The following is a 24,514-nucleotide window of genomic DNA, read 5'->3' as shown; positions in this document are numbered from 1 at the left end:
TTGTTACAGTTAATGTAAATATTTCAAGTTCGTGCTCCAATATACCTGAATAGAGCCTCGAGATCTCCTGGGAAATCGTTTTTGGAACCTCTTCGTGATCACAGACCATGACAAGCCATCTTCCTTCAATTTTATAAGAAGCTCAATTTCATCGGGTTCCCATGCTTTGCCCTTTCTGGACCTGATTGAAGTAGCACGTCTGCGATTGGGAGTTGGCGGGAGTCGCCGGCGCTGTAAGCAAAGGGATTCCGGCGACTTATCTGCAGTCTTGGCTTGTGTGAAGGGAAGCTCTGCGCTAGCTGCAGAGAGTGACTCTGATAGTCCGTATTGGAACAGCCAAGAAAAGAATTCGAGACGTTCATAGAGTGACGCCGCTGAGAAACATGAATACAGTGTGGACTGATAATTCTTCGCTGCCAGGGCATCACTTCAACTTTGCTTGCAGGGTGGTTCTGCATTTATTGCATTGCTTGATGGCCTTTTGGATGAGAACTGTGGTGCTTCTACTACGGTTTGAAGCACATTAAAAGATGCTGAAGCGTGTCCTAGACCCTCAATATTTTGAGCATGTCCATGTAGCGTGAGTAATTTAGGTGATATGGGATACGCAGGAGAGCCAGAGCAATCTGGCGCATCGTTCTTGCTCAGTTTATCTTCATTTATTTTCTCTCCCTCGAGAATTGCTGGATCAATTAGGATAATATCGTCTTCTGGTTTGTCTATCAATCAGTCAAGCCAGCCACATTGTGCGTGATATAAGCCTAAACTTACGAGGGACAGGAGTAGACCTCTCCTGCTGAGTGTTAGGCTGTAAAGATAGAGCTTTCGAAGAACCGTTTGATTGATCCTCGTTTCCTGATTTATCGTCCCCACATAACGAGAACATATCGTATAAAGAAACTGGCTCATTGCTATTGAATTGAATATCAAAAATGCCAGTATGACTAAAATGAGGATTAATTTGTCCCGGTGCTTGCTCAATCGCACCATCACGCCTGGCAAGGGGTACAGAAGGGTTAGAGCAAACTTTCTTAGCACGTGATACGCGTTGCGAAGGGTCTTCAAATATAATATGATCCATGGTGTCCTAGAAAGCAGAGATTTATATGAAAAGGAGACGAAAGTGCAGTGTCTATTTACCATGAGAAAAGCGGAATACTGAGGGATTATATGGTTTAGGTGACGACCTAAACACGCTCTTCTGGTGTGCCTGGAAATCAGATTCCTGTGAATTTCTGATACCGCAGTCATGAGTTCACCGTCCTTTCCCTAACTGCAAAGAGCTGAGATTGCGCGAGACTATGGTTGGAAGACTGTCAGCTTCGTTTCCAGTTCCCAGCAATGCGTCATTTTTGCTATTGGACGAGCGGAGGAACAGGAATGACGATGTTTCTACTCCTGCGTTGATAAGAAAAACTCCCAGAAGAGACTGGCGCATCGTCATTGGCCTCTAGAACAGCTCATTTGTTATGCAATGTAGTCATCTTCGTGACCGTCTCCATGTACGCGCTCAAATATTAAGGGGCTATGCAAAATAGCTTCACGCCCGAACCAAGTATTACCAGGATTATGAATCCCGTTCGCCCCCATCACCAGCTTAGCCTCCTGCTCGCTGCACCAATAGATTTCCCCTGTCCAACCAGGCATGCATGACTGGCAATACTTCGAACACGCAGGTCTCAATTTTGGTGCAAGCCAGACCGGCCCAATGGAGCAGTTGGCCCACAATTCAATCAATAAGTAGATTTTTTCCACGTCAGCACCACGTCGTAATCGCTGAGACCGATCAACAGAGAAGGTGACATCGTCCACTTAGAGTATCCAGCCGGGCTGGCTGAAAGTGGGGAGTCTAGACGGTGGTCATGAGACAAGGCAGAATCCGGCCAAGACCGGATCATCAGCAAGTGCACGATCAGCGAGCTGTTGGCATAGAAAGAAGAAACAAGGAAACGCGGTTAAGTCGAGAAGAAAAGCACAGCTCGATCCTGAGCGTTATCATCATTCCATGAGCTGACTGTAACAGTGAGCGCTCTGCGAAAAACACGGCTGAGATCAGACCAGACCTACGAGAAGGCATGGATTCCAGGCATCCAGTCCAGCTGAAAAATCATAGAACAAAGGCATTGCATGAAAAAAGCGGGTTGATGAGAGCGGAGCTGCCAATCAGATGTCATATTGCAGACCGGGATTGCGCGGTGGCGGCTGGTGCGGCACAGCCAAAAATTGCAGATGAGACAGAAGGATTGCACCGCGAGGAAGAGAAAAAGAGGAGATGAAAGAGTCGAGTAAAAACAGCGAGGGAATGCTCGTATTTATAGATGTTGGCGGGCCCCGTCGGCGCGCAAAAGCAGCCAGCCTCGCGCCATGCCTGTTCGGGCGGCCGCTAAACCGCAACGGACCGCACCAAACCTAGAAGGGACGACGCTAAACGCGACGCGGAAAACGGCCCCGCTTGCACCAGGACGAAGATTATTCAAGTTCATAAACTGTTTAAAAGAGTGGATTATTTAAGTTCAATAAAAAATGGATTGTTAAGTTATAAAGTTGGTCATTCAAATTTGTAAATTATATACATAGTAGATGGTTTAAGGTCATGAACTATTTAAACAGTGGGCCGTTCAAATTCATAAAAGTTCCCCCATCATGCCCGCAGGAATGCAGTCATCAAGCCCCACGGAACCAGTGATCGTTCTTGCATCGTCGAGCCGCAGTATGAAGCGGCAACGTTGAGGTAGTCGTAATTATCATAGAAAGATCGTACAGTCGAGCTAGAAATCTCCTTCACAATTACATACATGGACATTCATTTTCAAACCCCTAATGCCAAATTCCACTAATCCGTAAAGCTGATTGTAGGTCATCTTCGCATATGTACAGATAACAGTTGGTTGCTTTGAAAGGGCGCTAGCTATATACAGGTAGACAGTACTGGACGTTAATGTTTGAAAATGAATGTCTCCGTATGCAATTGGGAAGGAGATTTCTGGTACAACTGTTAATTAATCATTGTATTACTTTGTTTACATGAGTCACCTTATGACTGATTTAGAAACCGTTTTAAGTTCTATTAAGGTACAGTTGAACGGCTCTCCTTTCACCCGCTAGAAGTCGATTCCGGCTTATAATAATACGCACCAAAATCTGATCCAGGGATGCCACCATTTATTACTCAATTGCTCCTCCCTCTATTTCATCGGCGCCGTCAAACTCTGTCGTCGTGCAGCGAAAGCTAGCTGGCTACAATGGCTCGCAGTATTACGAAAGAGCAAAGGCTTAGAAAAAGACATGTGCGACAACGAAATGAACGAAGAATCAGTTTGATGCATAAGGCTTACAAATATGGTACTATTTGCCACGCAGACATCTTTTTAGGCATCAGGCTTAAAGAGAACGGTCATGTGTACACATTCCAGTCTGACAGATTAGGCTTTTGGTCGCCAATGACCGCGTATCTTGTACGTTACTGAAAATTGCTTAGTGTATAGATACTGACACGGGTAGAAATCCTACTTCCCAGTGCCTCACTGCTTGACACTTGAAGATTTTGAGAAACCAAGCAAACGAAGTCCGCCGCGTACTTAATATGATAATATGATCAAGACACGAATGTCTAGACAGGCATGATAGAAACTGGACCGGGGCTGAGCGGCAGTGTGGCCTTGAACTGGGCGATGTCATGAAAGTATACTGGGCTTGCCTCTCAGTTTAGGCCTACTCGATGGAAATTCTAGCATTAAATCTCGCCTGAGGTACAGACAGATTCGAAACCTCCTTCATGTTTTACACACTCTCTTCTTTATTTGGTCCCACTTTCCAGACTCTATTCCAAAAACAACTAGTCTTATAAAAAAAATATACTAGTGCTTCACATAATCCTTATGTCAAGCTCATCAGATGATACATCCATTGTGGTCTTGGTAACCCGACATCAAGACAAACTCACCCGGCTATTCGAGCAAACTAATATCGATTGGCCTGTTGTTGAGAAGCAGCTTCTGGATTGGGGCGATCTTTTCCTTGCTGGCAAGAGAATGAAGCTCATCATCTCGTTCAACTACATAGAGGACAGCCAAACTCTAGCGGCTAGCCGTAAGGCAACCGATAAACGAGGTCCTTCCTCGGCTACACAGGGCATGCTCCAAGATTGTGAACGAGAAATTGACGCAGAGGAGGAAGCAACCGGGGAACCTGTGGCCTGGAAACAGGTGTATGAAATGATGCGGTGTCCAGGATCCTGCGATTTAGGACCACATTGCTGGCAGGATCCTTATGGAAAGAAACACTATAAGCTTTACAGGGATGAGCTTGTAAGCTTGGTCAAGTATGTCCAGAGTGGGAAGACATTAAAGTCTCATGAAGACGTCCCGGGTATGATCCGCGAACAGATCTACAGGGCAGAGAGGCGACGTCATGAAGGACAAAAGGGCCATAGTCGACCATCTTCTGAGTCCACATACCCACCGATTAACATCACAAATGTCATCCCAGCACAAAGCTCGCAATACGACATGTCATCCACATCACCGTCTAAGAATCTCAATCAATCAGCAAACACACCACGGCTAGGCATCACTGGCGCTCGTGATGCAGCCGTTCAGGCGTAAGCAACTGGCAGCAATCACAAGTTGACGATCGAGTGTGGAAAGATGAGTTTCAAAAGGCATGCGACGTGGCTCTAGATGACTGTTTAGATCTAGAGCAGATTAACGAGGATAAGGACCCTAATTACTTCAAGGATCGGGGTGTGAAATTGGGTATTGCGCGTCGATTTGTTAATGATATTAAATACTGGGCCGACAAGTACAACTGTAATGCGGATGAGTGAGGAGGTATTTTTTTTTTCAAATCGAAACCTTAATCTAGGAATAATTTGATCCCGAGTGTGATGACTGCAGTCGTTCAAGATGTTCATCGCGTGCCTGAGGCCTCAGTTATGGAAGAACGTTGCTCCGGAGCCATGATCGAGAACAGGACTGAGCTAGCCGTATACACCGCAATGGGTAGAAGCGTGACAATAGACGCGCATTGCATAGATGATTCCACTTAATGCCTCTGTTTGGCTTCTAGACGTGTGTTTGGGCAGTGGAAACTTGAATCTGGCGCTCGAAGCATGGGTTCGCTCCCAAGATGCCCTGGCTACGTGGGCTGCATCGCATCGTATCGACAATGGCGAGTTAATGCCTGTCATCTCTGGGAGCAGCATTTGCACGAGAGTATTGTCCAGAACTGCCCTTGCGGTAGGGAGGAAAAAAGCATGTCATTGTCTCGGCATGTGTTTGCAGTACACCTCACTTTCTTATTATCATCTTCACAAATTTATCGATGGGAATGGATATAGGGGAAGGTGTGAATCAGATTGAACAGCGAATTTGTCAAACATAAGAACGATCTGTTGTACATAAAGAATTACATCTCATTGTGGTATTAGATGCTGGAGTGCGCTTCCAGACCGCAAATATTTTTCATCCATCTGAAACGTGGGTTTGTCACCGTCGATAGGGTAACTTGGTTAAACGAAGTAACAATAGCAATAGCTGCCTGGTGCCCGTACGAGTTAGAATGCCTTGCTGACTCTCACTGTTGTATTCAAGTGACTTATGTTAAAGAGCTATGAAGAACTAAATACATGATGGTAAGCGAGCGTCCTTATATATCCAGTCCTCCACATTTCGTATATCGTATATCGTATACTCAATTTCCAGTAGTCAGTATTCAGTAGTTGATATACGATTCGTGTCCAATCACATCACGGGGTTTCGTATACCCTTATCTCTGGTAAGATAATGGTAGATTTGAACAGTATTCAGTAAGTCCCAAAAGTGTTCAACAGTGGATCTTGAACAGTTTTTAGTAAGCTTAATAATTATAGTAGTATAGTTATTGCACAGTGTCTAAGAGTGGGTCGTAAACAGTATAAGTAGAGCGTAAACATTGCTTCATAAACGGCTTGAACGGTGTTTAATAAATGCGTCTTGATGTAAGGGCTGAGTCAATCTCATATTGGCAGCTAAGTACGACTAAACTAAGCATGGAAGGGAAAAGGAAAATCAACAAAGCGAAGCTATCCCCCAGATTCCATATCCATGTATCGGAACTTGCAGTGCACTAGCACAAACTCAGTTAAGCTTTATACTCAAAGATATCTTTATAGTGGAAATATGAAAAAAAAACCTCGCGCACCTATGAAAACGCACCCACGCAGGTAAAAAGTACTGCTGGAAAGAATCTCAGTGAAAATAGACCTCCTTGACAGTCTATTTACCAACTTTCGCCTGCTCAATCGACGTGGTTGAAGCATGGGCCCGAAAAGAGGTAAAAAGGGCACTCCGTGGCCAGAACCACGGTTTGCAGATGACCCTGATATACGCGAATACGTAGCTGCAGCCATCAAAGATCTCGAGGCACTGAAGAAGCACCAAGAAGCACTGGAGATTGGCATGCCCCGTGAGCTCTCGACTTCCGTGGTTGACGCGTTCTTATACCTGGCTCGAAGGGTGAAGAATACGCCTACGAATGAGCAACTAGCGCAGCGGCTCGCGAAGGTCGAATTACACGTGGAAAAGACGCAGAAAGAGGTATCTCAGGCCTCTCGAGAGATTACTATGACCAAAAGCAACACGAACCGCCTGGTGGAGGCAATATGCCACCCAACATCCCCAGGGACACGTACCGCGAAAAATTCTCCAAGTATCGGAACTTGCAGTGCACTAGCACAAACTCAGTTAAGCTTAATACTCAAAGATATCTTTATAGTGGAAATATTGATATTGACTTTAATTCTGCGCACTCTTCTATCTACATCTTGAGGGGATTGTTGGACACTATTTATGCTTGAGAATCCCATCCACGCAATCTCAAATAGAAGATTCTCGACACAGAGCTGTAAAGTTGATTCGTAGATTCAATCTTGTGACTTCAATTCTCGAATTTTCCTTGTATCAATGTTGTAGGCTTTCCTTGATTAGGTTTAGCTTACCTAATCCTCGACACACCCCCCCAGGAATGGAAGCTTGAAGCTTTTATTCCTGCACTAGATCTGCTATATCCACCAATCCCTGGTGTTTTCTCCAATCCAGGAACTGCTGTCCATGTAGGACCTTAGTAAGGCCGTCTGCCACCATTCGCTTTGTATCAACCCATTCAATACGCAGTCGCTTCTTGGAGACTTCTTGTCGGAGCCAATGATGGTAAATATCAACGTGCTTGAGGTTCGTATGAAACTGTGGTTCTTCGCTAGTTAGTAGTGAAACAGTTTATTTATTGTCACATTGGATTGAGAGTTCTCTATCAGGCTTGAATCCAATAGACCTGAAGACTCGCTTCCAAACTTGAAGTCTTTTGGCTGCTTCAGTAGCTGCACGGAGCTCAGCTTCAGTCGTTGATGTCGTAACTAAGCGCTGCTTCGTGGCTCTCCAGTCAATTGGGCCTCCATACAATTGGACTAAATATCCTTCAGAGCTTGTACGGTCAGGGTTGTCACCAAATGAGGCATCTGAGGCGCATACGAAAGCGTCCATATTGGCATTCTCTGGTGGTGAATATTCAATTGCTAACGAGCGGGTGTTATAGAGATATTGGATGACACGTCGGATCTGCAGAAAGTGAGCCTTTGAAGGATTCTTGGTGTGCTTAGCTAGCTCGTTGACAGCTTTGGCCACATCAACCCTAGTCATTACAGCAACATAAAGAGCTGATTCCACAAGTTCTTGATATGCGTGAATCTCTTCATTGGTTGCTTGTTCGGTTGAAGCTTCAATATTGCCAGATATGGGTGTCTTGACATTGTTCGTGGCGTTGATTCCAAATTTACTAGCCATCTTGGTGATCTGGCTGTCCTGGCAGAGCCAAATCTTTCTCTGAGCACAGTCGCGAGTGATCCTAATGTTGAGAAACCACTCAAATTTCTTCATTTTTCGAAGCTCATACTTTCTCATAAGGCCTTTCTCGATTTCCTTAAAAGTAGCTTGCTTTGTGGCCTTGTCGTAAAATAGCAGAATGTCATCAACATAGAACAATAGAACAACACCATTCTTGATGAATAAACATTCTTCGTCTGGAATCTGCGTGAATCCTAGGTTTAGAAGGGTCGCTGTAAGTTCTTTCTGCCATAACCGTGGGCTTCTTCTCAAACCATATAGAGCTCGTCGTAACTTTATTACCTGCCCATCTTGCTTGAATCCGTCCGGAAAGTATGTGTAAACTTCTTCATCAAGGATACTATTCACGAAGGCATTCATGGCATCATATTGAACGATCTCAAGATCGAAGATAGCTGCAATAGCCATCATCATTCTGAAGTTTCGTGCTGCAAGTGTAGCTGCTCGTTTTTCAAGGTCATTTGGTTGTTGTAGATCACCACGTACACAAATACGTGCTTTGAACGTCGTAAGCTTGCCATATTTATCAAATTTGTATTTGAACACCCATGTCAGTGGTAAAATCTGCTTATCTTGAGGTTTTGGAACAAACTCAAATGTACCTTTTCTCTTCAGAGCTTCAAATTCCTCCTTTGCAGCTTGGGTGAACTGATGCTTGAACTTGTGCCTTAAAACTCCTTTCCAATTTTAGGCTCTGGTGGAAGCTGCACACTAAACGGTTCTTCAAGCTTTTCCATGGCGGCTAAGAAGATAGTGTTTGTTTAAAGGAGGCGTTTGAGCCGAAAACAACGCTACTGCACTGCAAAAGATTATCCAAAAAAACAGAATTAATCGCATCCACATGCTTGTAGAAATTGGCCAAAACCGAAAGCAAAATTTATCATCGGACCGAGGTATTCCCGACGCGCCTAGTGCGAGTTCTCGTCTGCCATTGACGACATGTGTATAAGAGTTATCGGCTTTCGCTACTGGCAGATCGGAAAGGATGAAGTTGATATTATCTGGGTTCGGAAACTGCGCCACAGCTGCATTGTGTATCCGTTGGCGTATTGTCTGATACTCGGGGTTCATATCCTCTAGCGGCTCAGGCAATACCCAACTGCGGAGGACGATGATAAGTTTAGGTGATACAGGTCCAAAATCGTGATAGCACATGTATGTATTTCCTAGGTACTTGCCCGTTCTGGCACAGAAGGTGTCATTGGTCGGCCCCTCGAACAGGTTGTAGCATTGATCTGTGAGGATGAACTCGTCGTGTATCTCAGCGGGTGTGCAGAATGCCATGTAGGATGCTTGGGTCTGAAATATAAACATCCCCGCGTCTGCAGGAAACATGAGTTCTGGGAGCTTGGTAATCCAGTTTCCCTCGGCATCCATATCGAGATCTAGGATAGTGCGGAGATTGTGCAGCCAAACGTCCCTGGGGCGTGTCATTCCTTTAGCGGCCATGTAGTCCCTGAGAAGGTGTTTGTCCTCCGATTCATACGTTTTCAGGTCCTTAGAAGAGTACTTTTCGAAGAAGCCCGGCCCTCGATACTTCATGATGAAGAGAAACTTTCGGAGTATATTTCTCTCCACCCGTGTAAGCCATATCTTGGCTTCACTGTCTTCGTGGGCCTTCTTAACCTTCTGGAGTATGACGGCTGTCCGAGATTCGAGTTTAGAAAGTTCTTGTTCCACATCCTTCTTGCTTTCGATGAGATCGGCGACATCCTTGTACATGTCCTCCTGGCCGAACCAACGAGGTACTGGTGACTCGAGCAACTGCGGCTCATCGGAGGTCAGATCCACGACATTGAGCACCTTTTCGCCTCTGCGCTTGCCTTTCTCAGCGCGAAAACTGCCCCTTTTCTTGGAGCCCTCTTTCTTTGGCGGGTTGTATGGATGAGAAAAGTTGCGCAGGAGAAACTGAGGAATATAGTGTTGATACTGTGCCATCGCCTGTGATTAAAGCTTGAGCTGAACGATGCTTTTAGGAAGAAATAAATACTGTTTCGAATTTTCGTTGTCTGTCCCAACTTGCGCAATGTCTTTTATGTTGACCAGAGGTCTTTAACCTACATTATTGGGAGACCAACTCATTTCCATGGCGGAGTACGAATCAGGTTAGTGCATCCTCACGAGTCGTGGAAAGCTTTCGGCCAATAATTTTCTACAAATGAAAACTAAGTTAACTTATCTGGTTTGTGAGAGGCAAAAAGATCCAGAAGCGATCACGAATATCTTGGCGATGTGACTGATTCCCCTAGTGTTGATGCCCAAATGAAGCCTGGCCATACGTATGTGGTTACTTTATACGCGCAATTTTTCCAAAACTAATGAACTATCTCGGCGTTGAAATTAACAACCTATAGTTGCTATGATGCCATCTAAATGCAGAACTCTCATCGTCACACTAAGTTAACCTACCTCGGAACAGCACGGAAATAGCGCGAAATATTTAAGTCCCCGCGGTGTGGAATGATTGCTCATATGATATGGAGCAGAAGGCTTCTGCGTGAGGCTCTGCTTTTAATATAGAAGGCATAGAACTAATGCAAGGATTAAAAGCACAGTAAGCTCAAGACACACTAATTAGAAAGTCTAGTGCGCAGTACAGAATATAAGAGACTGCCTATCACAGCAAACCATTTTCAGGACACCTATATTTCGTGTTACGGGCTAGTCCCGCCTAATGCTCACTATAAGGGCATATTCGAATAGAAAAGGTAACATGAGGAAAGGAAAGAGAAAGAAAACAACAAGTTCTTCACACGCATACAATCTTATATAGGCGAGGGGAATTTAGGAGCTTCTGACAGGCTTTTCTCTATGAATAGCTTCATGTCCGGGGTTGCCGGCGATCGGCAGAGAGCGCTATTCTCAATATCCGGCCGGATATTGGGAATAGCTTCATGTTCGGAATTGCCGAGCAGTAGTCTAGGGAAACGAAGGACGCTATTGTCAATATCCGTGAGGGCTTCGCCCGAGCATGCTCATGAGGTCAGCTCATAACATAGGGCGTTTCATGTCGCTGGGATTGGGGTTACGACCGAAGTTTCCGACAACTATCATCCCATTGTTTAAACATGGTTTGTTTAGATACTATCATACTGACCCACATATTCAAACGTTTCTTACTATACGACCCACACGTGTAAACATTTTTCGTTTAAAGATCAAAATGGCCTACATGTATGAATGTGGTTTATTTAAACAATGACCCACATGTTTAAATATGGTTTGCTTAAACAGTTTGTTTAAACAATGACCCACATGTTTAAATATTGTTTGTTTAAAGACTAAAATAACCTATATTCAAACGTGGTTTGCTTAAACAACGACCTACATGGTTAAACGTGGTTTATTCAACAACGACTAGACCTCTGCAAGTCCCATGTGCGACGGTGCTCAATTTAGAATAGAGTTGACAACGCAAATCAATATAGATTCCCCTATCTAGGCAGCTTGTACGAGAATACAAAACATGAAGAAGAGAAAACAGGAGTAAGTGCGCGATCGCGCAGCGGTGTTGAATAGACGGTAAGCTGCAAGGGGGTCATCAGGCATCAACTGACTGAGCCGTCACACATGGGACTAGCAGAAAGTCCCGCCCAGTCCATACGATTCCCACGGGAGTCCCAAGGCTACCCACTTTCTGCCTGAATTTGCATAAATCTGCGGGGCATTACCCATTTCGGTCGCATAAAGTGCTGACTAACTCTCGGCACTAGCTGTTATTTATGTATGTATTGTGCTCGTAATATATCTCTTATTATAAACGCCCGCAAATATCATATATAACAGAAAACATGTCTCGCGAGATCGTCGTTTCTCATTTCAAACGCGATATCCTTGCTTCGGACACGGCCATCCAGTTCACCTTGTTCCGCCTGTTCGAATAGGAAATTGACCATGTCAGGCTTTTGATATTATGGACTGGAAGCGGTATTGATGAAATTATGCTGCAGCAGATTGAATGGTAGACAGTGGTGTAACAACAGACACGAAGCTATGTAGAAAATATAAAATATGACAGCTAATGATGGAGCGACCAATTGCCAGGCCTATAATATAGCATACCGCAGTGAATAAATACGGGAAGCATAGACACCGTCCGTGTAAGTCAAGGACCCCTTGGACTAACCTGAGAGAACTGTATAAGAAATCAATATTTGCTAGTGTACTGTAAATGCAGGCGATACTGATGAGTATGTTCGGCATATCTGATACCTTACGGCAGATGAATGTCCGACAATGATTCTCCAGAACATGTATTCCGCAATAGGACAGTGAAAAGACAATCAACCTATCTCAAATCCGGGTGGCACACAGCAAGAGATTTTATGGATGCTTGGCATAAAGGGCAGGGCTTGTTGAAGAGCGCCTCCCGTTTCATGAGATCCAATATACAATCATAACAGATGAGATCGCTATACTGGATAGCTATTTCTCTTTCTCCTCCTAGTAGACCGGATATTCTAAACTCTTACAGGCCTTTGCTCGTCCAAAAGTTGTCAAAGTCTGCGATTCCCTCGTTTGAGTCGATCGATTCTGCTCATGAAAGATTAACACATTTCTCGGTACTTTCCTGAAGAATCATGCTTTTAATAGTTAGCAGAGAAGCATGACAGCGTTTCAAGCTAAGACTTACACTTTTGGAAGAACAATCATCAACGTCCCTTTTGCCTTTGTGACCGGTAGATGGTCCTGAAGCATGCTGATCCTGGGTGGTCGCGTTAGACAGTTGACCATTCGACTGACGACAATCACCATCATTCTCTTCAATGACAATGACTTCTGTTGCGCTCCGAGCATGTTCACAACGTGGCTGTGCATCATCATCTACGACTTTGCTGAACCGTGTGTGATGACCATGTTGGGGCTCCATCGTATCGCTGAAGGGATGAGTGCAGTGGCTGACCTGATGGCGAGGAGAGAATAGAGTGAGAGAAATGCAAAGGGAAGATAAATGTTTTCTGTCGAGAAAGGGAGTGAAGAAGATTTATATACCACGAAGACCAACGTCCCCGCTTGTAACCTGTATATTGACTGGAGCACAGTCGCGCCGACCCTTGTCTCAGCATGAGTCGTCGTTTGTGCTAATTAAGCAGCGACAGTCCTGTCTCCAGCTATCCTATTCAACTCGTACTGCAGTTGCTCTGCACCATCTTCGTCATCTAAGTATTGATAACTGGCCGTCCGTGCTCGCTTCTGAGCGCGACCGTTCACTGGAAGTGTCCGCTTCAATTTTGTGTAGTAGCGATTCTGAAGGGTATTTTCTGAGCGACCAGGGAAGAATGTAGCGATCGTCTTCCATGATTGGCCCTCGCCCTTCAACTGCACTAGGAGCGCATCATCTTCCGACAAAAACCGCTCGCCTTTCCGACCCTTGGACACGTAGTGGTGCTGTGTAGAGCTTCTGTCTCTCGAATGTGACCGGCTCCCCGCGTCTGCGTTCAGAGGGGAATCAGACACTGGGAAGTCTTTGTCATCATCAGCGTTATTGACAGCGAGATCGTGCACAGCTGATAACTGTTCGACTGCGTCGTTTCGTGCCAGCGATGAAGTCCGACCATATGTAGACTCTGACGAAGGTTCAGCTATCGATTCAAAAAAGGTCAAGGTGTAAGCTAGTTGATTGGGGCTTCCATGAACTGTGAAGAAGCCATGTATTGGCAAAAGATGACTGCCGCGGGTTCCACCCGTAACAGAATGAGCAACAGGGTGATGCTTGCAGGCGTTAAGAGTCGGAACCAGTTCAGGTAGATGTTGGTGATTCAATTCAACGGAATCAGTTGTATCGACATTTTGATCCGTCTGCGTTCCTCTATCATACTGTGTGATGTCCGGATGATCAGTCTGTGTTCCAGCTTCAATATGCATGATTCCGACGGGATCGACAACAGCCAAGTCATTGTAATTGGGTTTAGCGGGAGTTGTAGAGTCACTGTAAATTTCCGTAAAGTTGCAAAGAGATGGGACAGGGGTCGATGAAAGAAGCAGTCGGGCATCATTATGAACAGGGCTGTCATGTCGTCTGAGGCTGATGGCAAATGGAACATTGCCAGCGACCGATTGGGGTTCTTCGAAACCACTGAGTTCACTACGGTTTGCATCGTTATTAGTGGCAGCGTGAGAAACACTCGCATTGGGCAGATGCTTGAGTGGTTCGACGAGTCCGTTGACAGAATTGTGATCAGCATCCCCCAGCCGATCGTCCGTGAAATCGGAGAAGAGACTGCGGAGAGAGTCGCCGCCATCACTCATTTGAGCCTCGTCGAAACAGTCGTCTCCCATCGCAGAAGTACTGGCCTCTCGCTGGAATGCGGGTTGTCCGGGCGGCAGAGTCTGCAGTGTTTTGTTTGCAGGGCGCATCATACCACAGCTGCTGTTAGACGTAGATTCCGAAATAGCACCAACATCTTGAGGATTGGGACGCGAACGAAACCGTTCCTTGTTTGAAAATCGATTTGCCGACCCATTGGGTTCATAAAAGAAAAATGTACTCATTGTACAAAAAGGGAGGTCTCAAACAAACGAGGAGCAAGTGTACACCGTAAAGCTTGACAAGCGGTGCAACCGGTCTACATGCTCGCTCTTATAGCCTCGTAAACCTATCTAGTCGGATTTCAGGGACCATCTGCACTCCACGACATCGCTCAATCAGCTATACAACTTTACGACAGCGTCTCTTCTCCTCTCAGCACGTCATTCTCTGTTTTTAGGTCTCGTATTCCGCTGATTCATCGCTCCACAGCCACTCAGCAATTGACGAAGAAAACTTTCCGGTCTATGGATCATACACGGTAATGAAGTTGTCAATCCCAATCAAATCGTCGAGACGAAAATCCGCCGTCGACATGCACCAGCCAATCTCCGTCAGTTGGAAACGAATGGATTTTTGTCGCCTCGGGCGGAAGTCTCGAAATAATGGCTCATATGACACCTTCAGCTGAAATCCACGTACGCTCGCCATGGCAATGAGATCCACGGGCGCGCAATCTCATAGGCTCACGCTCCACCGCAATGTGACGCTGGCTGCATCACTACAGCAGATGAAATTCGTGGTGGCGGTTCCGTCACGCTCAGTGAACCAACGGCGAAGCTCCATTCGGACGGCGTGACGGTCGCCCAAAGATGATCCCCTCCTTCATCCGAAACACCACCAATGGAGGTGCAATGTCCATTTTTCAGCTGAGGAGGTTTGCAGAGTCGTGTACAGCAGGGCGCTCGCTCGGCCGCTACCATTCGTCACATGTCTCACAGGTGTCGCTATCCACCTCCTGATGTCTCATCGGCGATACAACGCTGGCTCTATCAAGCAGGCATTGTCGCTGCAGCTGCGGTAAACTGTGACGTGTCGATGACACCTGAACTGGAACGTCTGGCAATGCCTCCTTTGGCGAGTCCGTGAGTCGGTGAGTGATAACCAAATGCAGGGAGATCGACAAACCGAGTATCGCCCGACCAAGAAATCACCAAATTCGGATTTAAATCCAGAGAATGACCGGCGCGACGATAACGCCGGATCAGGAAGGCCCCGAGAGCTGAGCAGTTAAAATCTCCATTGAGGTCGATGTCGACCTGGATCGGAATCGCCAAATCGAGGATAGTCTCGCCAATGCTCCACAATGATGCCAACAAGGGAATATTCTGGATCAAGGAGCTGACGGCGACCTAAATGAGACAAGACCGATTCCACGAAGAAACATGGCGCTCAACAGAAAGGACGACGATACAGTGGTCACGTCGTGCCGTGAAATGAAAAGAATTCAGAAACTGGCAGAGGAAAGAGACTGGCACCTTCCAGCAGAAGAGAAAAGTTGGGCAAGCAACGAATGACAAGGGAAGAGGTCGGAGAGAGGAGAGCTGAAGTTATGAGAGAGGTTGAGGCGTGTCGTTAAAACGGCAAGTGATGGCGGTTTATATAGTCGCGCGGAGTGGGTCCGAGCGCAGGCCGGCGCTTCACCGCAAATGGCGATGCGGACGAGGCACGATTTCCCGTTGCGGCGACACCTAAAGGTAAATTACAGCAATAACAAGAAGATGGTTTCAATTTTATCTTAAAATCTAAGATAAAAACTTGGAGTTAATCCCCTCTTCCACGGTTCAGAAAGTTATGTCCGTTGCTTAGCTCACATATTGCATCTCATTGTCAAAGATATTCTTGAGACTTTAAAATCTAGCAACATGGAGGAAGCACATGTTGTATATAATTATTTCAAGGAAGGGGAATAATTATCTATTGTGTCTCAGGAACCTTTAGCAAGGATTTATATCCTAGCTCTTTAGATACACCGAAGTCCCCAACAAAGGCAGAAATAGAATAAGGTTTACAAGATTATTAATCTCTCAAGCAAATACATCGAATATAACGTTAATACAAGATGGAATTCCACTTTCTAAATGTAAGACGACGCGTTGAAGGCAAAATACTAGATCAATAAATTTCTACAACTCCAGACAGATTTTCCTCACTTTACTACAATGGACTGGTCTCGGCTCTCACAGATCCACAATATCCTATCAAAATTCAATGAGTTGACTCTGTTCGTATCAGAAAAGAAACCTCAAATTAGTCTTGCGGTCCCAATCTACTATGAACTTCATGATTTACTCGATGAGGCATCCAAGCGCAAGGAGAGATTCCTAGATCTTGACGAAAATATATCATTAGCTGTGAAGGAAGGTATGAAGAAGTACAAAAAGTACTATACCTTTATGGATGCTTCTGATACATACTACACTGCCCTTATCTTGGATCCTCGCGTTAAAGGCGATCTCCTTCTCGACAAACTGGAAGACGAAGCTACTAGGAGGGAGATCCTTAAAGCTCTCCGTGACAACATCCACCGTGATTATTCAGTTACGACTATGGAATCAAGCTTACTGTCAAAATAATAAGTGATAAAGCACTTAAATGATCCAGCAATTGATTAATATACGGACTTTTCCAAATTAGCCACCTTACTAGTAGATAGTAGATACTTCATAACCAACTACAGCTTTTGATATATATATCTAGATATATCTCAGGTGGGATTTCTTAGACAGCCAGGGTTGCTGGCTGATCCCACCTAGTTATATTATTGATTGTGCTATACTTTTCACCCAGGTAGACAACTTATAGAATTAGTTACGAGAGCAATTTGAGCTAATAATTATGGTCTTGTGGCTCTTGGCTGAGCATTAGCACGATCACGTACGGTTTTCTCTCCGTATGATTGAATGTACGGCGGATAACTCGAATATCGGCGCGGTATGGCAGATATCGTATCCGCCGGCATGACTAGCAGTCGAATAATATTCAATGTTCGTATCCGCCGTGGAAAGAAAAACGAATATCGTATCCGCCGCCGATATTCGATCGAATAATATCTGCCGAGGCGGATATCGTCAACAGCCCTAAGGGGCCGGAACTCGATTTACTCTGCTAATGAAACTAAGAAAATGTTAGGGAATCGGACGATGTTAAGAAATAGATTACGTTGTTTAATTATATGACGAAAGCTAGCCAAATAAAGTTAGTCGATGGCTTCCCATACACATAAAAGCGGATTTTCGTGTAATGTAACGGTAATATTCCCTGAGAACTTGAGGGTAACGCGTAAACTTGTGTAATCGTATTATGCTAGTTATCTAAGTGAATGAAGTCTGGCACAGGGTGCCATACAAATTAGTGTGGAAACGTGTGCTCGCTAATTTAGTAAGGGCTCTTGACAATCCTTATACTACGTACTAGCGAGGAATAGAGGACGGCGTCAATATGCACTTGTGTGGGCTTTACGCTGCTTCAGGGATACCCGTAAAATAAGGCTGTCATTCCCTAACCGACTTATAACCATGCCACTACCGTTAGCAAGATCTCCTATCTAACATAGGGTGAATATCAGTGGATGTGTAAAAAAGAGAAAGAGTGAGGAAAAGGCAAGTCTTTCGTTTGCCCAATTGCTCTCTACCTATTTTTGTACAAATGGGTGTTCAAGATGTTTCCAAGAGGTTTCCAAGAGACACGTCTACACGTATTCATTCCTTCAAGTAGTGTTGCAGGCATACGTTTTTCAAAAAGTACTTCAACGTGTCTGACTAATAACAGCTATTAACGTTCTTTTTACGTATCCAGTGCTGAACAACAGGACTCCGGCAATACATCCAGATGCGGCTCAACCCTGTACCGCGCCAGAAGCCACCATAGACTCCCTCCATTGTGGGCCAAATTTGGTGATTGCAACAATCACCGAGGCACTTGCCAATGCTACCAATGCCCAGAGTGTAAAAGTCCATCCGTTTCCCAATTCATCAAGCATTGGCGCTGCCACGACCGTGCCAACACAACCGAGAACATTACGGATAAAGACAGATGCGGCCAAACCTCGAGGATCACCTGGCATAAATTCACTGATCATAGTGATACCCACACTGATGATAATAATCATACCGAAGCCAGTGAAAAAGTTTGCGATCATCTATTGTCATGTTAGTACAAGACCTATTGGTAAAGTGAGATTTTTGAAGAGATGAACTTACCGGGCAGAGCCAGTAAATGCCCTTATCTGCCGTCCAACCATACCACAGTAACGCTACCACAGGAAGCAAAGCTCCCGCCCAAGCATTCTCCTTCATACGCTCCTCGGGGTAAACTTTAGGTCTGCCAGTTTCATCGCATCGGTTCGCCTTTCTTGCCTCACGCTGCATCACATAATCCATCCACCTACCGCCGAAAATGCTTCCACAGATATAGCCCAACGAAGACGGAATATACAACAATCCCACAATCAGGGTGCTGAAATTGTAAGGAGGACTAGCAAACGTGTTTTGGATGCTGATGTTGAGTATGTAAAAGTATATAGTCACGATTCCGATGTAGAACATGGGCAAGAACATTGCGGGATACCGGAGAACGAGAAGTGCACGGAATGGGTCTATCAAAAGTATTCTTAGTAGAAGAATAATTCTCAGAAACGAATCATGATTCCCAATTCTCTCGTTAACGCGAGTGCGCCATGTCGTTTCTTTTCTCAATGACGTTTCTGGTAAGATGATGGATAACATGAGAAGCATAGCCGCTGCCAATATCACAGCAAACCACATGGTGCTCCTCCAGCCCCATCTATCTGCCAGAGCACCACCGATGATAGGTGCTAGAAAGGGACCTAACTGTGGACCCAGAAAAAATATTCCCATGGCACGTCCTCGCTCTCGCGGTTCCCATAGATCAGATATTGAAGCGACTCCGACGGCCTGGACAGAGGCTGATGAGCCACCGCTTAATAGTCTCACAGCAATGAGCATTCCAATTGAGTTTGAAATAGCGGCTAATATGGCAAATACTACCCCCAGGACAAAAGATATCAGATAAATCGTTCGTCGTCCAAATGCCTCTGCCCAATTTGACCACCACAACGGGAAAATCGCCATTGCTAACAAGTAGAATGCCAAAGATAGATTGGTACCGGTTGCGCTGGTGTGTAGATCTGTTTCAACCTGATGCAAAGCAGCTGTCAATCTATTTTAGTTATCGAAATCACATATGTTGAAAGTGGACAAGCCGTATTATGCAGGAGTTATACATACGGTAGAAAATAGAAGTTCCCATAGGCGCAATGAGTGTTGCAAGGGAAATGGTACATGTTAAGATCCATTTCGTCGATCTCGCATATGCTCTCGGATTCTCAACCTCAGGTATCAATGTAATTTGACCAAAAAGACCGCGACGTTTCAGACGAGGAACGGGCACTGGTCGTAGCTTATCGTGTTTGTTCGCGGCTTCAGCATCCCGATACGGCGCGGATGGTGCCTTTTCTGATTCGGGCCTTAATTCTGATTCCGAATAAGTATCTGTAGTTGCTGGAATATCGTCTGAATTGTTTGTCTCGATTTTGGACTGATCTCGCTCACTGCCCTGTAGCTTCTCCGTAGAAGCCATACTCTCCCTAACGAGTAATAGTGGGCAACTCTATTATTACTTATATCACTGTCCGGAACAATCTTTGACTATGAGTAAAACTTAGGTTTGCAATGAAAAAGGTATAGCTGGCGTTAAGTAGATTGTTGAAAAGCAACAATACTTAGGGCCGAAATGCAGGAGGTCTAGTAATACAAATACGCCCCAGAAAAATAGGGGGAACAAAAAGCAATTAATTTGATGGAAGATCATGACATCAAGATTGATCAGGAAAAAGAGTAGAAGTTAGCTATAAAGTAACTATAATAATTAAGTAACAGAAACCAAAAGAGGAAGTTCTTCATAGTCTGGGAAAAAAAAAAAGAGGGAAATCATCCGGGCATTCGGACTTACAATTATCGATTTACCGCAGAATTAGATAGGCATTCCTCCGTAGTCAGAGCCGTACTCCTTCGTATTACTAATTGATTAGTATGGAAAAGAAGCAGAATAAGACGGTAGATCCCCATGCATAGTATGCATTTGAAGGTGTTTATCCGATTCGAGCTGCAGATACTTGAAGGTAATGTGATCCAATGGTTTATTCTGGGAAAATCCAGTACTATATTGTTGCCATTGCATAAACGGTAGGTAGATCACTTTTCTATTCCGACCAGTCCTGTTCCTATTACATACTGTTGGTTCATCTAGGTTATCACGCAAATAATAATGTAGACCAGCTAATTGGGGATATAATGTAATTGTATGGTAACACAAATTTACTAGCAAAATTGTATGAGTGTGGATATTGTGTTGATTTAAGCCATATAGTCTTAGGGTGAGGACCTATATCTTCAGATTTATTCTTATTTAGATATTTTGCTAAGGATTCGGTGTAGTTGTTGAAGATATGTATTTCAAAAGCGTAATGGTAGAATGTTCGATTGTTAGTCTATCTTATCAGGAACTGTATCTTGTTGGATTAGCTAAGCTGATTCAACCAATCAGATAGAGGAGATTTGTCAGCCAATAATAGCGAGCCACACACGGATCCACCGAATAGGGGGTAAAAGATATCTTCCACCTGGACTGTACTTAGAGACAAGAAAAAGAACAACAAGGATCAAGGATTCCCACATCTTGTGCATACATAATTTGATACGTTGAGATAAACCGCTAGAGATTGTTACATACAATCTAACATATCTTGGGTATCATATCAGCAGGGGAGGAAGAGTGAAAGTTCCAAAAGCGTTCGGAGCTCGATCATGAATATCTTCTTGTTCTTCTTGTGGTTCTTCGTAAATGGATGGCTCAACAGCGTAGAGGCTAATCAGACTAGCAAGTAATTGGCAGAAGAATGTTGCAAAGTCGTACTGGACTTGAGGTATTAACGAAGGTATCATAGGGCTCGATCATATGTACATAAAACCAAAAAATCCCGCTATTCAACACATTACAACCGTCGATATGAATTGTTCCTGGTTTTCAGTATTGTAGGCTCCAATGAGGTAACGATATGCCATATTCGTGGAACGCTGCACTCCGAAATCGTGTCCTTGGTTGTTGGTTTTCGAATAGTCATATAGTTTGTACTACTAGAGATGATGAACATTAATTTATGTATATATTTGACACCAAAGTCTTGCAGTGTAAGTAACCCCGTGTATTTTTCAGATATGTAGAGGATATACAGGCTTTGTCAAAGGATACTAATTTCTAATGAATGACTGGATGACTGACCAGGTATATTATAATAGTGGTTCCAAGGCTGTACATGCGGATCCTCAGAAACCTGTGGCCTGTTCATTTTTACCATTCCTCACACTCCTGCTCCGTAGCGAAGGGTCCAAATTGCTGTTCCGCCAGGCGTTAACGGCCATCTGGATCAATCCTCTCTTGCGGTGCAATGCAGTGTTCAATTCAGCCAATGCCCAGCCCACAGTGCTGCATTCAGTTTTGTAAGTCAAGCGGCTGCCTCTGTATCAGTCCGCGAACCAGGCTCAAGGATAAATGCAGCTTCCTCCTTGAAATCCGCGGCTAGATTGTCTATATGGACGGTCTCCATGTCACCGCGGATCGTGTATTCAGTCTTGACGCGGTCGCGGGAGAAGTCAAAGGTGTCAAAGGCGATCCACTGAACTCTGCTGTTGTTGTCTTGATGCACGAGCATAGATGTTGTCGTCGCAGGTATCGGCCCCATAGAAAAAGGCACTGCGGTTAGGGTTTTGGGATTAGAGGTTTGAAGGCTTTTTCGATCATTTGGGTTATAGTTGAGCATGAAATCTGATGGTGGGTTGATGAAGGTTGGATGGGGTCTTTTGGACTGCAGCACTCTCGCCGTATGAGGAGGCGACATTGCTCTGATCTTCTGACCATCCTTGTGAATACAACGACTGCCCGTGTTGCTGTAGTCTTCACGAAGAAAACCATTACGGATGCAGTTTTTGCCTGCAAGATAGGTTATTAGATTTAAAAAAAAGAAAGAAGTTGTGAGGGATATCACATTAACTTACAGGTAGGATACTGTTTGTCGCACATCGCATTCCTTTTCCGGCAGATCATGCATCTGTTCTTAGGGCTTTTACTGTTCGCCAGTATTTCCTTAGGACAACCTTGATTGGCAGCCTGAAATGATTCATTGGCATAAGTGGTCAACGGCTGCTGGTCTACCTCTAGATATCTCAACCGGTCGATTGACTACGCCCCAAGCATCTCGAATGTAGCCATGATCTAGGTCGCGACACGAGACCTTTCCATGCTGAGTGTCCGATTTCTCGAGATGTTGAGACTAAATCTTGCCAGATCGCTTCTCCTCCTCTTCGAGCTTCTAAACATGCATTTCTTTTGTCAGTGAGAGTCCAGTCTAGAGCAGTCGGTTAGTAAATTACTCAGAAGGAGGGGTAAGAATATGGAAATGAAAGAGAACTTACGCAGCCTGGCGATTTTTCAACAAGAACTTCTGATGCTTGAGCTCCTTGATCTCTTCTTCATCAGTCGATCGAGCAACCTAGTGATCAATTTTATTGAAGGGTTCGCTCCGGAGGAATGTCAAATCCCACGGCTTTTTATTTTATTTTTTTGGGTCTCCATCGCGTCGCAGATACAAAGTCGAGTCATTCCGATATGTCGGACTTCTTGTCAGTGAAACCGCTGCGTCTTGAACTTCTGATGCTATGGGCAGCAAGCCTGGACTTGACTGGGGTCCATAGCCACTGCTCCGGGCGCTCAGCTATCCTCAATACCTGCTTGTCCTGAGTACTGTGATTGCCTGTGCCTTATCCCTGATAAGTTCATGCTCTAAAATGATACGGTCTATCCAAAGCTCGCGATTAGTAAACGGCAGGTTACCAAACGAGCAATTCTCGTAGGAACAAATGTAGGGCTGAAGGACTAGAGATTTTTTCTGAAGGTAGGTAGTTAGCTCTGTTGTCTGCATGGTGTTAGATATTATTGGTGAAGTGCACAGCGCAGCGAGGCCCAAGTGGCGTACCAATCGGGAAAAAACACGTATTAAAGCGAGGGGTTTTGATTCTTCATTATAGAGGACAATTTCCTGTTAGAAACAGCACAATTTGGTCAAGCAAGCAGAGAGAAATTCAAGCCTTCAGTTGAAAATCCCAGGATCTCTAGTTTCCATCAATTCCACGAGATTAAGGGTAAAATAAACCCCGGTAAATCTAACACATGGTCTGCATCTTCAATTCTGACAGCAAGATCATGCCGCCAATCGCGATTGTCTGTAATCAATAAGTTACTCGTTTTCCGCAAGCATCGCGGGCGATAGATTCTACTTTTCTGCCTCCTCTGGTAGTGGAGGAATGCGCGCTCTGCTCCTGTCCGCGCGACTAGAGAACGTAGGAATGACCGACTGAGCGTAGCTCGTCTCCGCCGCAGGAATCGAGCTCCCAATTCCGGAGTCACTGAATCGCGATTCGTCACATACCTTGAAACCACATGCTCCATTACGATGCTTTTTCGCGTTCAGCTTGTACCCACTCGTACTTAACTTCATCTCACCTATCTCTTCGAAAGCACGAAATACTGGCGAAGGAATCGAGCGCTACATCATACCCCAGTGCCGAAAACACTTAATTTCAATACGGTATTAACGGCATCGTGTTCTTTAGCCTTGGAATAGCCTTGGAATAGCCTTGCCCGAGCTCGGCTATCAGAAGTCCCTAGAATCCATGGTCGGGACCTAAGATCCAATCGTCACAGCGCTGAAGTTGGTAGCAACAGGTCACGCACTCGGTCTCCGGTACTGACAGATAGTCCTACAATGTCTGCAATGCAATTTTGGAATGAGTACGGATCTGGGTAGGACTGCGCTTCAGAGCACTGTGTATGGGAGTGTGGTAAGTCAACTTAAAGAGAGGATAAAATCCTTAAGTCTCAATTGACCAATCATATTCATCTCGGAAATCTCAATTTACCCTTTGCAATCTGAAATAGTTACTGGTTCTTGTTTCACATTGATCTCGAGTTTGTCAAGAGTCGATTCCACAGGTCTTTATGTTCTATGTGTAGTAGTTCTCAAAGCAATATCGACTCGTCTTATTTAAGCCATTCCACTCACCCCCCCAGCGGTCGCCGGGAAGCCCACTACCATGTAGTCGTTGAACTGCACCCATTGCCGTCTGAGAAACCTTTGACCAAAAAGTCCCTTTACCTTCCAACTTGTTTCAATTCATTTCAGCATACCAATCCGCGTTTACTCCCTTTTCTTTTTCTCATCTTCTCCTGCTCTTTAGCAGAGATTAAATTTGCC

General features: G+C 44.8%; 8 protein-coding genes across 8 annotated transcripts, besides 2 other annotated features; 3 read left to right on the top strand and 5 right to left on the bottom strand.

Annotated features, from left to right (window-relative positions):
* Positions 1-9: 9 nt before the first annotated feature.
* TSTA_061800 (uncharacterized protein) lies at positions 10-1,279 on the bottom strand (the record flags this gene model as incomplete). Its single annotated transcript, XM_002340038.1, has 3 exons — positions 772-1,279; positions 435-719; positions 10-374 (listed from the first exon to the last, which is right to left on the bottom strand). The coding sequence occupies exons 1-3, from the start codon at positions 1,079-1,081 to the stop codon at positions 10-12; spliced, it is 960 nt and encodes a 319-aa protein (XP_002340079.1). The 5' UTR covers positions 1,082-1,279.
* Positions 1,280-3,878: 2,599 nt separating this feature from the next.
* Positions 3,879-4,604, top strand: TSTA_061790 (uncharacterized protein; the record flags this gene model as incomplete). Its single annotated transcript, XM_002340037.1, has 2 exons — positions 3,879-4,207; positions 4,298-4,604. 2 exons carry the CDS (start codon positions 3,879-3,881, stop codon positions 4,602-4,604), a joined length of 636 nt encoding a protein of 211 aa, XP_002340078.1.
* Positions 4,605-6,296: 1,692 nt separating this feature from the next.
* On the top strand, positions 6,297-6,835 carry TSTA_061780 (uncharacterized protein; the record flags this gene model as incomplete). The annotated part of the gene is made up of 2 exons (XM_002340036.1): positions 6,297-6,575; positions 6,614-6,835. The coding sequence occupies 2 exons, from the start codon at positions 6,297-6,299 to the stop codon at positions 6,833-6,835; spliced, it is 501 nt and encodes a 166-aa protein (XP_002340077.1).
* Positions 6,836-7,040: 205 nt separating this feature from the next.
* Positions 7,041-8,531: a mobile genetic element.
* On the bottom strand, positions 7,254-9,815 carry TSTA_061770 (uncharacterized protein; the record flags this gene model as incomplete). The annotated part of the gene is made up of 2 exons (XM_002340035.1): positions 7,254-8,544; positions 8,767-9,815. 2 exons carry the CDS (start codon positions 9,813-9,815, stop codon positions 7,254-7,256), a joined length of 2,340 nt encoding a protein of 779 aa, XP_002340076.1.
* Positions 9,816-11,905: 2,090 nt separating this feature from the next.
* On the bottom strand, positions 11,906-14,341 carry TSTA_061760 (uncharacterized protein; the record flags this gene model as incomplete). Its single annotated transcript, XM_002340034.1, has 3 exons — positions 11,906-12,460; positions 12,511-14,247; positions 14,280-14,341. 2 exons carry the CDS (start codon positions 14,339-14,341, stop codon positions 12,963-12,965), a joined length of 1,347 nt encoding a protein of 448 aa, XP_002340075.1. The 3' UTR covers positions 11,906-12,460; positions 12,511-12,962.
* A 1,543-nt stretch (positions 14,342-15,884) lies between these two features.
* Positions 15,885-16,661: a mobile genetic element.
* TSTA_061750 (uncharacterized protein) lies at positions 16,247-16,760 on the top strand (the record flags this gene model as incomplete). Its single annotated transcript, XM_002340033.1, has 2 exons — positions 16,247-16,267; positions 16,323-16,760. The coding sequence occupies 2 exons, from the start codon at positions 16,247-16,249 to the stop codon at positions 16,758-16,760; spliced, it is 459 nt and encodes a 152-aa protein (XP_002340074.1).
* A 1,262-nt stretch (positions 16,761-18,022) lies between these two features.
* Positions 18,023-19,785, bottom strand: TSTA_061740 (bicyclomycin resistance protein, putative; the record flags this gene model as incomplete). The annotated part of the gene is made up of 3 exons (XM_002340032.1): positions 18,023-18,325; positions 18,387-19,357; positions 19,434-19,785. The coding sequence occupies 3 exons, from the start codon at positions 19,783-19,785 to the stop codon at positions 18,023-18,025; spliced, it is 1,626 nt and encodes a 541-aa protein (XP_002340073.1).
* Positions 19,786-21,584: 1,799 nt separating this feature from the next.
* Positions 21,585-22,284, bottom strand: TSTA_061730 (uncharacterized protein; the record flags this gene model as incomplete). Its single annotated transcript, XM_002340031.1, has 2 exons — positions 21,585-22,194; positions 22,260-22,284. 2 exons carry the CDS (start codon positions 22,282-22,284, stop codon positions 21,710-21,712), a joined length of 510 nt encoding a protein of 169 aa, XP_002340072.1. The 3' UTR covers positions 21,585-21,709.
* Between the last annotated feature and the right edge of the window lie 2,230 nt (positions 22,285-24,514).

This window comes from Talaromyces stipitatus, genomic scaffold (assembly GCF_000003125.1).
Source record: "Talaromyces stipitatus ATCC 10500 scf_1105507295523 genomic scaffold, whole genome shotgun sequence".
NCBI classification, from domain to species: domain Eukaryota; kingdom Fungi; phylum Ascomycota; class Eurotiomycetes; order Eurotiales; family Trichocomaceae; genus Talaromyces; species Talaromyces stipitatus.
This window is presented reverse-complemented; position numbering and strand designations above follow the sequence as displayed.